The sequence below is a fragment of the Perognathus longimembris genome, chromosome 5 (assembly GCF_023159225.1).
Source record: "Perognathus longimembris pacificus isolate PPM17 chromosome 5, ASM2315922v1, whole genome shotgun sequence".
Lineage (NCBI taxonomy): Eukaryota > Metazoa > Chordata > Mammalia > Rodentia > Heteromyidae > Perognathus > Perognathus longimembris.
In genome coordinates this window covers 60,798,038-60,813,532 of record NC_063165.1, presented here as the reverse complement: position 1 = coordinate 60,813,532, position 15,495 = coordinate 60,798,038, and the positions used below count along the sequence as shown (strand labels likewise).

The 15,495-nt window shown below is 41.7% G+C and overlaps 1 protein-coding gene across 1 annotated transcript in view; it reads right to left on the bottom strand.

Moving 5' to 3' along the window:
* Positions 1-208: 208 nt before the first annotated feature.
* Etv5 (ETS variant transcription factor 5) overlaps positions 209-15,495 on the bottom strand; it is a 64,934-nt gene continuing 49,647 nt past the window's right edge. The window contains exons 10-13 of the mRNA XM_048347003.1: positions 11,835-11,903; positions 11,515-11,684; positions 6,091-6,192; positions 209-2,697 (exon numbers count right to left, since the gene is read on the bottom strand). Of these exons, the coding sequence (XP_048202960.1) occupies positions 2,476-2,697; positions 6,091-6,192; positions 11,515-11,684; positions 11,835-11,903 (563 nt within the window). The 3' untranslated portion in view covers positions 209-2,475. The remainder of the gene's footprint in view (positions 2,698-6,090; positions 6,193-11,514; positions 11,685-11,834; positions 11,904-15,495) is intronic.

Here is a 15,495-nt window from a genome sequence, read left to right as displayed (position 1 = left end):
TGCTAAGAATAACTATATAAGGTCTGATGAGTGACTACAGACTAGGAAAAAGACCTCTGCATCTCCTATCTTCTTGGACCAAAGTTTTGGGCAGGTATCATTTTTCAGGTTTCATTCCCTTCCACTTACTTACAACTCCACCATCTATTGGTAAGGCTGACTAGTTAGATCACTGAGGGAAAGAAAGAGACGGGATTTAGGCACCTGGTAAACGAAAAGCAAATTTCTTTATTGTACACAGTACAGAATATAACGCAGCTTGGCAGGATGCACACAGGCCTGCGCAGAGGAAAGTACTTCAGATCAACTGGCAGGCTTAAAGCCTTTCTGCACTGTAGGACTTTCCACACTCTGGAAAAGAAGCAAACAAACAAAACAATCCCCCTGGAAACCCTGGGATAACAACAACAACAAAAACTACCATCTGGGAGATGTATGAGTCCCCTGGGAATGCAAGGGTGACAACTGCCATTCCAGGGCCGGTGACAGCACAGGCCACATGGTTTCAGCAGGGGAGAGGCAGCTCAGCTACAGAAAGTTTATTTTCATACTTGGTAAAACAGAATAAATTCCTTTAAAAAAAAAAAAGCCCCAAACCATTAAGAAAGGAAAAAAATAAAACGAAAACAAAACCCAATCTATACAGCATTTACAACAAATAAATCTCTAGCCAGCTGGGGGTAAAATATGTATCTATGTATAGTCTATATGTAGATTAGAAAGCTATAAATATGGTTTAGAAAGAGTCCTTTGATTATACAATGCTAATTAAGGCCCAAGCTTTAGGTTTGGGCTAATTAACTTCCAAAAGAGGAAATCTATGTTTCCACAGCTATCAAATGTAACCCCCTTCCCCCGCCCATCCCTAAGAACATCTTCACAAATGTGCTGTTGGTCATAGGAGGGACTGTGGAGAGCTCCATTAATAGAAAATTAATTCAAAGCACGTCTTACACTCATGTTGGGCATGAGGAACAGCAGTGTCACAGGGAGCACAATTCCAGCAAGGTGCTGCCATTTCCCAGTGACTTTTCCTCTACTCCGAACTCAACTTTCACAGAGCTGTAGCTTACTATTTCCCCAATATAATACAGCAATCAAAAATATTTTAAAGAAAAGATGTGTGAGTGTGGGGAGGGAGGAAACCAGAATGCTGGCCATGTTTTATCTGTCAGTGCCACACATAAATCTCAAACCCTATTGCAGCACTGTGATGCATGGTTTCAATTCTAAGATTTAAAGGAAAACCGAACCTAACCTATGGGAGAAACAGAAAGGTCACTAGTTATGAGGTGAGAACCCTTGAGGAGAATCCCTAGGGTTCCAACTAGGTGATCAGGTTTCAAATGGACAGGGCATGTAGTATGTACATCTGCTTCCCAGAGAGGGTGTGTTAGTGAACATGGGGAACTGTACACAAGCATGTGTCTGGGTGCCCTGTACACTTCAAAACTGTACAACTCAGGTGCAAATGCTCCTTCAGGTTGTCTGGTGCAAAAAGCACAAAAGCAGGCAACAAAAGCAGGTTTTTATGTGGATACAGTGAGGCCCCAGCAAAGCCCCTCTCAAGCTGCAGCGTCTTCATAGGTTGTCACTGCCCTGACTAAGGGACATAGTGCAGTTACCAAAGGGTTTTTTCCTTTAAATACCAAAACTACAAAAATCAGTTTATAAACTGTTTTTCCAAAACAACCACCAAAACAAAACAATCCTCTTGACTCAATGCAAAAAAAAATATATATATATATACCGTCAAAAGTATTGATCCCCCTTTTAAAATGAAAGCCATTCGCATTCAGCCACGTTGACTGGGAACAGAGGGAGGCTGGCTCGACTTGGTGACCACACGGTAGAAAGTTCCCAAGGAGAGCAATGGTTGGAGAACCACAAGTGGGTAACAGTGGTCTTGACTTCCTGCCACCCACCCCCTTTTTTTCAACCTAGGGGGAAGCATGGCATATTAAGCTAGAAGAACTCTTATAATTCAAGTCTTAATGATGCGAGCCTCCCCCACTCAGCTACCTAACTTTTTATATGAGCTTATATTTTCTTTTTCAAAAAATTGTGCAAGTCAGAGAGCCCTTCCAAGTCAAGGCATTTAGTAGTCCATGATCAATGTAGAGATTGTCTCACATACAGTTCTGTTTTGTAGGTACTAACCTTAACAAGGTATTGCTTTGCATATATTGTCCATGGTAGTAAGGAGGCTCCATGTCCATCTCTTCCCAGAAATCTAGTCCGAAGCAGAGTCAAGGTACCAGCCTTTTTGGTGGCTGTCTTCCTCACCCTGTTCCCACTTTCGAGCCAAGGTATCTGTCTTTTAAGGGTGTCAACCCAGAGACGGCTTAGGTTCTCCAAATAATACTCAAAGGGCAAGCTTTGGGAACAGCCAAGAACACAAACAAAACCACTGCCCTCATTTGCCTGAATGGGAACTGCTAGCTCTAGGGTTTGGCCGCTCAGCCATTCAGAAACTTAGTAAGCAAAGCCTTCAGCATAGGGGAGGCCATTACAGCGATCCATTTCCAGGAGGTAAGCAGGGTTGTCTTCAAAGTGGGTCAGTGGCAGAGTGTCCTCCTCGTTAAGGGGGCACTCGGACTCTGCCTTCAGAAATGGACGCTGGTTGTCTGGGAAGGCCATGGAGAAAAGGGCATCTGGGTCACAGACAAATTTGTAGACGTATCGTTCTCCGGCCACCTGTGTGAGAAAAACACCTTCCAATGAGCCACTAGAGCAGAGCATGAAGATCAATGGAAGAAAATTCCTACCACAATCACCTATTTCTAACCCTACAAAATAACAGTCATTCTGCCCAGAAGGTAAGCTGAAGACACAATGGAAAGTGTAATGTGGATTCTGCAGGATAGCTTTCAGCCTAAGACCCAGGAGCCCCAGAGAACCAGCCTCATTCAGCATTCTGGTTTTTTTTTTAAGCTGTCAATATAGGACCGAAAGTGAGAGTTTACTCCTGAAAGAGCCTATCTGGTGTGAATTTGAAATTCAAATACTATCTTTTTAACTGCTGAGCTGTGGTGTCAACAAAACACTTGACAGGTAATAGGTCTTCAAGATTTCTCAAAGTAAATCTGACTGATTTGGCTAATCAGCTGCTAATGAGTTCAATTGGTTCTTGGTTCCCTGAGAGGATGGTGATCTAAAATTCTCATTACTGGCTCATGCCTGTAATTCTAGCTTCTTGGAAGGCTGAGATCTGAGTATCTAATTTCAAAGCCAGCCTAGGCAGAAAAGTCTGTGAGATTCTTATCTCTAATTAACCAGCAAAAAGCCAGAAGTGTAGGTGTTATTCAAGTGATAGAGCACCTGCTTTGTGTAGGAGATTTTTATGTTCCAAAGCCAAGTAGAATTGGTCTGGATGTACTTACAGTTTTCAATTATTCATTACATGGATCTGCTAGCCACACTGAAGAACCTGATAACTGTCTCTAAATGAATTTTATGCATTGTAACATATGATCAAGGTTTGATCATTCAAGGGCCTAGTCATGTATCTCACAAGCTGCATGATATACAATGTGTGTCTGTGTGTGCACGCGTGTGTAAACCCTGTAAATCAAAGCTCATCATCAGTTTCTATCAAGTAATGCAAAAGAAAAGGCAGCTACAATGCCTGATTAAAATATAATCATTTCAGGCTAAAAATAAAAAATTCAAATTATTGAGTTTAAACCTGTCCCTTCATCATTCTACTGTGATTCTGAAAGTTCCTTTTAATTGGGGAGGGGTAAAAAAGGCTTTGCTTCTTACATCTGTTGCTACAATGGCTGTTTTTAGAAGTTAGCAGTGAAAATGTCCCAATTGTTTTTTCCCCCTCCCTCCTTTCCCAATAGGTCTTATTTGGAGAAGGGAGTGTTTAAGACAAAGTCTCCCTATGTAGCCCAGGTTGGCCTTGAATTCATGATCCTCTTGCTTCAGCCTCCCAAGTGCTAGTATTATGGTCATGTGCCCACAGCTCAGCTTATATCTTGGGTGACTTTTTCCACTTAACGTCTCCAGCTTTATGGTAACACTTTCTATATTCTGTCACCATAATATAATGTCTGCACCAAAATTCCTAGATGCTCAAATATCAGGAATCAGAGACTGTGTTTACAAAATTGGACAAGTGTCCAGACCCAAAAGCAGGTCTCATGGGCAGCAGATGTATACAATTAATCATCTTGACTTAGATTTTCAACCTCCCAAATCACTTCATGTATTAAAGTCAGCAGGAGTGCCCAGGAGCAATATATATAAAGAACAGATGCTCAGTTTTCCATCCAAAAAGTAAAAGTATGATACCTTCTCTTCCAATACTGAACTAGCCATCATTTGCATTTTAGTTAGTTCTCATTCATTCATGGGTCACATAATACATAAAACAACAATCTTCCATGTTGTCATTTCTGGAACATTTCCAAATATATTATCCTATAAGTCCTACATTTTTACTGCAGGGGATTTGGGAGGTTGAATGACTTTCCCCAAAGGATAGAACAACCATATTCCTAGCTCCTCCTATGCTCTCTACCTGTATCAACCTCAGAATTAATTTCTCTTCTACTTCCTTTGGACACCTAGGAAGCTGTCAGAGAAGAACTCATTACTATTAGCTTCAAGTTACCGTGTCTACATTATATTTTCTCATGCGGAATCTGGAATTGGGAATAACAAAGGAATAATATTTCCTTTCTGGATTTAGGATTTGACTATTGACAGTAATGACTATTGACAGGAAGGGCTTTGGAGAAGGGGCGGGGTAGAAAGTAATGCAAATGGGTATGGGTTTCTTTGAAGGCCAAGACTTGTTCTAAAATGTATTATGGTGATGGCTGCACAGACTAACCAGCAAAGCATTACAAATATTGCAAAAAAAAAAAATTTCAACTCCAAATCTGGAACAGTTCAGGTTCCAATCATTTTGGACTAAGGGATATTCAAACTGTGCCGTGCTAGATAAAACTTGGGGATTTGAGCCATACCTCTTCTTCCAGCTTTTTGCTGGTTAACTGGAGATAAAGAGGCTCCCGGATTTGTCTGAACCTCAATTCTCAGATCTCAGCCTGCTGAGTAGCTAGAATCACAGGTGTGAGCCACCAGTACTCAGCCCAATATGTGTGTTTTTAATTGACACTCTCAAAATATGTTTTATTCTTTATTTTAAAAACAGCAACCTGCTACTAGATGATCACATCTGCCATTTTTAGTGTTCTTAGTTCTGGTTGTGTATAAGTTGGAAAGAGAAATAAGACTTTCTTATTCCTCTAACCTGTTCTTTTTAGAGGAGATCTGTTTCCTAGGCTGCTCATGATCCTCCTGTCTCAGCCTCCTCCCGAGTACCTGGGAAAATATGAGTGTGCCACTTTGCTTTGTTCCTAACAGGGTGTGTGTGTGTGTGTGTGTGTGTGTGTGTGTGTGTGTGTGTGTGTGTGTGCGTGTGTTATACCACACAGCCTCTAGCCTCCTCTCTTCTGAGCTTTGACTGACTTCTAAGTTGAGGTGTTTTAACAACTAAATACTTCTTCAACCCAATTATTGAGGGAGTACAGACTTCAACTTGATTTCTTCCTAGGCTCCTTTATGGATACAGGTTTGGATGTTTTTTGTTTTTTGTTGTTTTTTTTTGGCCAGTCCTGGGCCTTGGACTCAGGGCCTGAGCACTGTCCCTGGCTTCCTTTTGCTCAAGGCTAGCACTCTGCCACTTGAGCCACAGCGCCACTTCTGGCCGTTTTCTGTATATGTGGTGCTGGGGAATCGAACCCAGGGCCTCATGTATATGAGGCAAGCTCTCTCGCCACTAGGCCATATCCCCAGCCCTGGATGTTTTTGTAACTAGATAACTAGATGCAGTTTAGATAAAACACAAGAGGTCAATTTTCCTATTATTTCTTACACATGCAACTTCTGGTTTGCATCCAAAAACATTAAAAGGTGTTCTTATGATTCCATTTCATTCTTTTTTTGTGTTTTCGAGAGGCTTTCTTACCACAGAATCACTTATATGGCTAAAGTTTTCTACTATAAATGGTCTTGTTGCAAAAGCCTTTGATCAGCATAGTCTGCATGTCTCTCATACATACTATACATACTTACCTTCTGCATGATGCCCTTTTCATAGTAGTAGCGTAGAGAACGGCTCAGCTTGTCATAGTTCATGGCTGGCCGATTTTTCTGGATGCCCCATCGTCGAGCAACCTGAAGAGACAAGGAGGCAAAGAACAATGGAAACACATTCCCTAGGCCTTCAGTTTCTCTCAGTCAGTAACCTGACTGCTTTTGGCCAATGATCCATTTCTCTGATCTGTAAGGGAACACATTTAATTCCCTCAAGACCCAACAGTGAACAAAGGTGATGATTCAGTCACATGTTAGAAGGTGCCATGGGAGGTAGAAGAACCCAAGTACTTTAAGATTGAAGAGGGCTTGGCTACTATCCCAGAGGACTCGCTCATGCTCCCAACTGTTTCTCCACATATGAATTATTGACCAATACTCATGGACCATTAACATGTTGCCCATTAAGCGCTATGGTTTCTGTAGCAGTCAATAAGGAATAATTAGAATGGTCATTCCTGAAACATTAGAAACACACTAGTGAGTTGCTAATGGGCCAGCAGAGCAAAAGTTCAATTCTAATAAGATTGTAGAGGGGCTGGGAGATGTTTACTTATTGCAGCTTGTAGACTAAGGGGCAATCAGATCATTTCAGCTTACTGCCATCCAAATCCCCTGTTCCCAGCAGATTTGCAGAATGGACCTTAAAGCATTATCCATTTCATGAAAAATTAACAGGGCTTCCCAAACAGTTGGAAGTACATTATATCCAACCCAGTCCACCTGAGGCACAGTGATGGGGAGGTATAATTGGAGCTTTGGGCAAAGAAGCCTTACAGCCATAGAGCAAGCAAACTTTCTAGTAATATCTACCCAATTAGCAGGGTAGCTAAACAATTCCTGTTCTCAAGAATCTCAATCTCCAAAATCCTACTTATGAAGATGTCTACCAGGAAGCAGAATTTAACAACCCTAGAAATGTGGGTTTTCTGAATCTTTAAAATGTATGCAAAATGAGACTCATATTTTGAACATTTCCAAAACCTTTCTGTTTTGGAGATAGGGTCTCACTATATAATCCAGGCTAGCCTCAGACTTTCAATGTCCCTGCCTCAGCCTCCTGGTATTGGAATTACATACTGGTGTATATCACAATGCTCAACTCCTTTGATTTTTTTCTTTTTAAAAATTTGTTTACTGTTATTATATAGGTGATGTACAGAGGGGCTACAGTTACATAAGTCAGCTAAAGAGTACATTTCTGTTTTTTGGTTTGTTTTGCCAGTCCTGGGGCTTGAACTCTGGGCACAGGCACTGTCCCCCTGAGCTTTTATGCTCAAGGCCAGCGCTCTTATCACTTGAGCCACAGCTCTACTTCTGGCTCTCTTTGTAGTTTATTTGAGGTAAAAGTCTTAGGGACTTTCCTGCCAGGGCTGGTTTGAACCACAATATTCAGATCTCAGCCTCCTGAGTAGCTAGGGATATAGGCATGAACCATGGGCACCCAGCAAGAATACATTTCTTCTTGGACCATGACCATGTCACCCCTTCCCTCACTCTCTCCCATTTTTCCCTCCTGTCCCCATCTTGATTTTTAAGCTAAAAGTTGAATATGGAGTAAGAAAGGAAAAAGCAGTACTTCATAGTTTTTCCTTAAAGTATGCAGACAGAATAAAAAATATTTTCTAAAATCAGGATCCTAAAATAACCTTTAACAATACCAGAGATGATCTGATAAGGATGCATAAGTCCTAATTATACTAAGTAGACCCCAGGCTACTCTGTCTTGTAAGAAACCCTCTGAAAGTTGACATCTTTGTTGCTCCATGCCCCTTTGACACACACCTGCTCCGAAGTCTCCCTTTTTCTTCATATGAAGAGTTGCCAAACTCTTCAACTGGCCAAAAAACAAAATTAACCAAAATTTGTATCCTTTGTTAGAGAAACATTTTAAACTAATGGAAATAGCAGTAAATCTGCTAAATCAATCTAATTTTAACTTAATTTTGCACTGTTAAAGAGAAATGACCTTTAACCACTATCTACCACAAATCACATGGCAGAATTCCAGAAGAAGCTCATTCTCATCATTTTACTGTGGTGGGGAACAATTCTGAATATTCCTCAACTCCAAGGATGACCTCTCTGTTTTCATTTGCATATGTGATAGCTTACTGGGGAGGTTTTGTATATGCACAGATTTCAAAGCAGCTCTGGTAGCCATAGTTACTGACTCATCCTCCAGGGCTTGAGCCCTGTGATTTAGTAAGCCCTCACCAAGCAGCTCCTTCTATAGTAATGCAGGATGAGGTACAGCTCCAGAGCAGCTGGAGACTAGGGCTGCCCCTCTTTGCTGCTGTAGGGAGCAGGGTAGAATGGACAGCCAGCTTTCTTTTAATTCTCCCATTTGTTACTTAGCACACATCTTGGAGGCTTAAAGCTGAAGGAGTTAAAAAAAAAAACACAAAAAACACCACCTATTTCCTCCTCCCTTTTAAACAGAGAGCAGACATAGCCCAAGGATCTGCTCTCTCCAGCAGCTCATCCTTAAAAACCTCCCATGGCATCAGTTATCTGCCACATGTTCAACAAACAACCCTACCCCCCAAAATATTCATTAATGCAGATTCACAGTTAAAATGGCTCCAGATTAAAGCCGAGTCAGTCATAATTGAGAGGGTGCTAAGCTGGATGACTATCAAAAGACATTTGATTAGGGGGCCTGCCAAAACGCAGTTCTAAAACCACAATTTCCATGCACAGTGTAATGGATATTATGGATAATTACCCAGAGTGCACTACTCAGCCACACAGCTGCCTACAATTACGTCCCCAACAGCTTCCTCCTCCGCTTCACCCTTCAAGCTCCCCCCACCCCCATGACAACTTCTTACAGCTTTTTCCAGGAGTTGGCATCTTCCTGACATTCACAAGAACAGGGCATTCATGGTTACACAAGTAGAAGGGGAGAAGTGAACAAATGTTATGGGTCCTGAGGCTGAAGCACACACAAGAAACCCAGCAGCCCTGGCTTCAGAGGGCAGAACAGGAGGAACCTAGCAATTTCAGGGACCTCACAGTGGGGTGCCCATCAACAGAAAGGCTCAAGGCCTTACACAGGTGACTTGATTGCTTGGCATTTATGAGCATTCTGGGTTAATATTAGTTCCTTTATTAAAGTAAGAAAACACGGGCCCTCTGCCATCTGTTCATCATTTTCTTTACCACTCACAGGACAGCAGAAGATTCAATAACAGTCTTTCTTACAAAGGGTCATAACCAGGTTTACCTGCAGCTAGATGGCCTGGGCTCAGGCCTGAGGCAGTGGCAATAAAGTAATAAAAGCTCCAGTTTGTGAAAGTGGATAAATCAATAAGGGCTATCCATAGTAAGGATTTGCTTTCACAAAAAGCCTCCTGGAGTTGAGGCAACATGCTTTCTTCCAGCCTCATATAAACCAGGCCACATTATTAGAAAAAAGCAAGGAGGCTAAGTATGGGCCTATATGGGGTAAGCAGCTCTCCAGTGGAGCTAGAAGCTGAAGACAAGGCTCCTCATCTGTACAACTCAGCCACAAAGGAAACCTTAGGAAAACACAGTGGCACCAAACTCTGGCTTTGAAGGTAGATTGCTGACAGTACTCAAAACGTTGACATGGATCCATTTACCTGACTGGCAAAATCATCCACACAATCTTTCTTTGTTTTTCTTTTCACCACTTTAAATAGTACGCCTTATTCTCCTACCATTACAAGATTCTTCATAGGTCTCCAATCTATACTGTCTAGTTTCCACTTTCAGAACATTTCCTTCTTCCAAACCAAGTACCCACACTGTTCCCTCCTGCTGTGACCCCCACTGCTAACACAGCCCTGTGATGTGCAAACATGATCCCTGGAGGTAAATGAACATCGAAAACTGCAGTCTGTGCTCTAATGCTTTCTAAGAGTGCTGTTTCCATTTCAATTACACATGCTCAACGGAAAGGTATTTGGTTATCTTTTGATCTGTTAGTTTAGCACACATACCTAAGTACATGCTACTGAAAGAAGCATATGTCAATTTGGAGGAGCAGTTATTTCCTTTCCACTTACAGAACTTTTTTTCTTTGTGATGATAAGGGGTATAAACTCAAGGCATCTATTATGCTCTCTCTCTTGGCTTTTTCACTCAAGGCTGATGCTCTACCACTTGAGCCATGCTTCCACTTCTGTTTTGTGCTGGTTAACTAGAGATAGGTGTCATGAATTTGTCTGCCTAGGATGACTCAGAACCATGATCCTCAGATCTCAGTTTCCTAGCTACTCACTTGTAGATTTGTTTTTAGTCTTGACCAAATAGATCCTAGCTACTCGTGTAGATTTTTTTACTCTCAATCAAATAGAAATTAAGCATTCTTTTTTTTGATACTGAGAATATGACCACCTCAAAGAAATTAAGTTCTTAAAATTAACCAACCTCTTTTTTTTTTTTGGTTGGTCTTGGGGCTTGAACTCAGGGCCTGGGCACTGTTCCTAAGCTCTTTTTTGCTCAAGGCTAGTGCTCTACCAACTTTGAGCCATATCAACACTTCTGGATTTCTGGTGGTTAACTGGAGGTAAGAGTCTCATGTACTTTCCTGCCCCGGCTGGCTTTGAACCTAGACCCTCAGATCTCAGCCTCTTGAGTAGCCAAGAATTACAGGCATGAGCCATCTGAGCCCAGCAAGATAACCATCTTTAATCATTTGATCTCTCCAGGTCAGAGCCATGTGAAGTAGTAATAGAGTAGTTGCATTATCAAAATGTAACATTGATGTGATCTCCTTTAGCCTCAGATACAAGGCAGAGACCAAAATCCAGTTTGTGTCTCTGAAAACTTGAAAAAGACTTCGCAAGAAGAGAACAAATATTTGGATATAAGTCTTCATAGTCTCACTACCCACTCTAATCAACCCAAATTTATTTATATTTTAGTAGCTTGCCCCTTTTTGATTCTCATTCCCCTCCTTTCTTTTGGTGTTAGAGATCAGAGGCTTTGCACATGGTCAGCAGGTATTCTACGACTGAGCTACCTTCTTGCCAGTGCTACTTTTTATTTTATTTTATTTGCCAGTCCTGGGGCTTGGACTCAGGGCCTGAGCACTGTACCTGTCAAGGCTAGCACTCTACCTCTTGAGCCACAGCACCACTTAGGGCTTTTTCTGTTGTATGTGGTGCTGAGTAATTAAACCCAGAGCTTCATGCATGAAGGTGAGCACTCTACTTCTAAGCCACATTCCCAGCCCCCAGTGCTACTTTTTAATGTGTTCTGTAGTGATGCCCTCTGTTAGTCCTTGTAGTATAAACTATCCTATTGGCCAGGCCAGAATGAGAATGACAAGGGTATATTCAATATGGTACAAAGGCTTACATTATAAACATCTAACCATAAACAACATAGACAAGTCAAAAAAACCACCAGGGTAAAACTTCCAGTGCCTACCTCCTCTGGTTCTATCAGCTTGAACTCCATGCCTCGTCCCGTCCAGGCAATGAAGTGGGCATTGGCCGGGTCATCAAGAAGAGTGACGAGGAACTGCCACAGCTGAAGGGAGCCTCGTCGCTGATAAGGGGGGCCCTCCCGATACAGGGTAGGCTCCTGCTTGACTTTGCCTGTTTGGAAACAAAGATATATGAAATAAGTCTACAATTGGGGGACGGTGGGGAGAGGGAGGCGCTGTTACTGCCGTGTAATCACTGAATTTGGTGCAACAGCGGAGTTCTAACATCACTTAGCACAAAGCCTTGGAAGAAACATCTTACCTTCCAGTCTCTCAGGTACAACACAGGTGTCATCGAAGTATAACCGGGGATCTTTTTCATAAGGAAAACCTGAAGGAGTTTAAAGAGAAAGGTCACAACACTGAACAGATCATCTATGTTGTACTATAAAACTATGGACTGAAGTGCTAAAACAGAATTCCATCTTTTCAGGTCCTAAGACCTACAACTGTTTGCAGGGACTTCCAAAGGACTTGGACATCGGGTTCTAATATAATCACCTGTGTTTTGCTTAGGATAACATCAATTCCTGCTATCAGAGCCAGAGCTGCAGGAAATCCTGAGTCACCCTGTAGGTTCCTTTGCATCTTGCTTATGTGGTCTGCGTAAGTCAGTGTGGCAGTGACTAAGCCTTAGATTTGAAAAGACATCTTGTCTATTTTGGTTGACCTAGATGGATGATTTATTTGATCTGCACATAATCTACCATTTTCCTTTTATTTCAACCTTCCCTACAAAGTTGTCCAGGTCACCTACATACCTTTTTGGGTTGTAAAAGAGCTTGGAAGGTAAAGAACACCCAGCATGCCAGAGTCAGTAGTACATGCTTGTAATACTAGCTACTCAGGGAGCTGGGATCTGAGACTCACAGTCCAAAGCTAGCCCAGGCAAGGGGAAGTCCACAAGACTCACCAATTAACTACCAAAAGGCTGGAAGTAAAGATGTGGGTCAAATGGTAAAGCACTAGCCTTGAGCAAAAGAAGCTTAGGGACAGTGCCCAGGCCCTGAGTTCAAGCCCTAGGACCCACACAGAAGAAAGAGAGGCAAGGAGAAGGATGGGGTGACGTTGCCTTTCTAAAATCTCTTTAACATGTGTTCATTACTGACCATCAGGTCACCAAGCATTGCCATTCAAACCAAAGCTAGCAAACAACACCTCCTGATCCTGGCTGGGATCACAAGCTCCCCGCAGTCCAGCCTGCCTCAGAGGAACAGAGCTGCATGGCAGTCTTTTCCCAGAGCACTTCGCAGGAGGCCCCACAAGTTACTGTCTAATAAATGATGCCTCCCGGTGCTTGGGGCTCAGTTGCTTCACCTGGCTGTAGAATAAAATTATTTGTGCACTGACACATAGCAGGGGACAGGCAAGGGAAACACTCTAATTTTCCTCAGAAACAAGAATTTCCAGCGAATCGAAAAACCCCTGGGTAAAAGAGTTAAAACATGATCTTGCTATTTTCTTCACAACCAGCCCAAGTCTACTAGTCTCTCAGGCAGACCAGCATTAAATTTTAAGAGTCTTGACAAAACCAGCCCCACCTGGAAGACATGAAGATTGTTTTGAAGTTTGTATTATTATGTTTCCTCGGTCACCGGCAAGACTTCTTGGCTGCTTAACTCTATCAAAGGTTAAGTCTATTTCACTGGCATTTTTTTATTATTGAATTCCCTTTTTAGAAGAGGCACTGTGCTAGAAGAACAGGTAGCCAGGAGAACACAGATTTGGTTGTTCTCCACTAAAGGAGTCACACAATAAAGGAGAAAAGAAAGGACACAAATGTGGTATGGAAATTAAAGAGTACAGTTCTAGAGCCACACTTGTGGACCCCAATTAACTGTGATTTATGTTGTTGTGATAGCTAGTCATAAGGCTTGAACTAGGGTCTGGGTGCTATCCCTGAGCTTTTTTTGCTCAAGGCTAGCACTCCACCACTTTGAGCCACAGCACCACTTGCCACTTGCAGTTTTCTGGTGGTTAATTGCAGAGTCTCATGGTGAGCCTGGGCTGGCTTCCAACAATAATCCTCAAATCTCAGCCACCTGAGTAGCTAGGATTACAAGCTTGAGCTACTGGCATCCAGCAATGATTCTTGAATACATTACTCCCTCTGTGCTCCATTTTCTTCATAAGGCAAGACTAAGGAGAGAATAATTCACTAAGGAGAGAATAATTCCTACTGTAATGTTGCCACCAGAATTTAATGAGTTAATTATATAGCGTATTCTAATATAGCGTATTCCATTGATCAATTGCTGTATCTTTACAACTCAGTGCCAAGAATAGCTCATGGTACTTGAGTGCCTAATAAATGATAGCTTAAAAAAAAAAAACACAGTAATTGCTTTTGTGATAAGGACTATTAAGCAATTAACTGGAATGTGGGAAGCGCAAGTCCTCAGTCATGGAATTTTAATTCCTTAAGGATAAAGATCATATACTGTTGTTGAGATTAGTGAGCCTGTCATACATATTCGAAGATATGAGACTCTGGAATTTCTATTTAAAAAAAGATTTAAACAATATTGCCGGGCACCAGTGACTCACACCTATAATCCTGTCAACTCAAGAGGCTGAGACCTGAAGATTGTGGTTCAAACCCAGTCTGGCAAGGAAACCTATGCGATTCTTAAAGCCAGTCTTGAGTGAGAAAGTTAAGGAGCAGCATATCCAGACCCTAAGTTCAAGCCTCAGTATTGGCATAAACAACAAGTGTAAAGGATTCAGTATGATAAATTTATTTTCAGAGTTGGTCCTAGAAAACTGATTTTAATGATAGTAGATATGCTTCATATTATCAATAAAATGTGATGCTTTTTACTTTTAGTGATAGCTAGTGCTGTGTATTTCTTGACCTTCCTTATGTATTTTGATATTCTAGCTATGATAAAGTTGTGGGAAGGAAACAACTTCAAAGTTTACACACCTGTCAGACTTGCCACCATTTTTTAAGCTTTTATGCCTCTGAAGTAAGGATAAAACATTCACAACCTCAAAGATTGTCATTAAATTCTCAGTTTGGGTTTTCAAAACTAATCAAATAAGGCCTGCTATGAGGAGTACAGCAGATTGGGTTCATTTTGTAAAATTTAGTTCATGCCACACGTGGTCCTCTACAACATCTGGAAGATGCTATTTGTTTTAAGTGAATTTTAGTCAGTTGAATTTACACCCAGCAGTTATTTCTGTTGTGGCCACAACCATCTAATCACCCACTCAAATAAAGGCGGCAGGAAGGAAGAACTTGCTTTGTGGGGTGAAGTGGAAATGAAAGATTCAAAACATTACACAAGGACTCCAGGTGAACATGAGACAAGAATGGCTATCCTGGCAATCAGAGATGCCAATCAGAAACATGGGTTTTGCTAACTGTTTTCATTGGTGTCTGTGGTCAAGCCCAGATGAGGATAGAAAATCCATGCCAGAGTAATTTAAAACAATTAAAAATGCTGGTCTCTTTCAAACTAATGTCTTCAATGTGTGTGTGGGGGGAGGGTTAGGGAAAGGGATGGGAAAGAGTGTGGAAGAAAAATACACACAAACTCATCAGATAGTCTGTGTATAGTAAGCAATCCAATGCCTTACTAAAAATATTTCCCTAAGAGCATGCTCCTTCCTAAATGTTGTGATTATGCAAAACATTTTCCTCGCTCTCTTCTCCCACTCCCTCCTTGTTTGCCTGCTGCAGACATCAATTGCTTCTGCAGAAACATCCAGGAACCTGGAAGAGAGCCCCACACAGCTGTTTCTATCAAAGCCTCACAACCGTCTATCATAGCCAGTGGTCCAGATCTGGACACTCCTCTTTCGAACGTCATCTAACATGCTACCTACTGGCGGCTTTCAGTCTTAAGATACTCCCATCCATGTTAATCGCTGCACAATTCACAATAGCCAAAATATAGAAACAACCCAGATGCCCC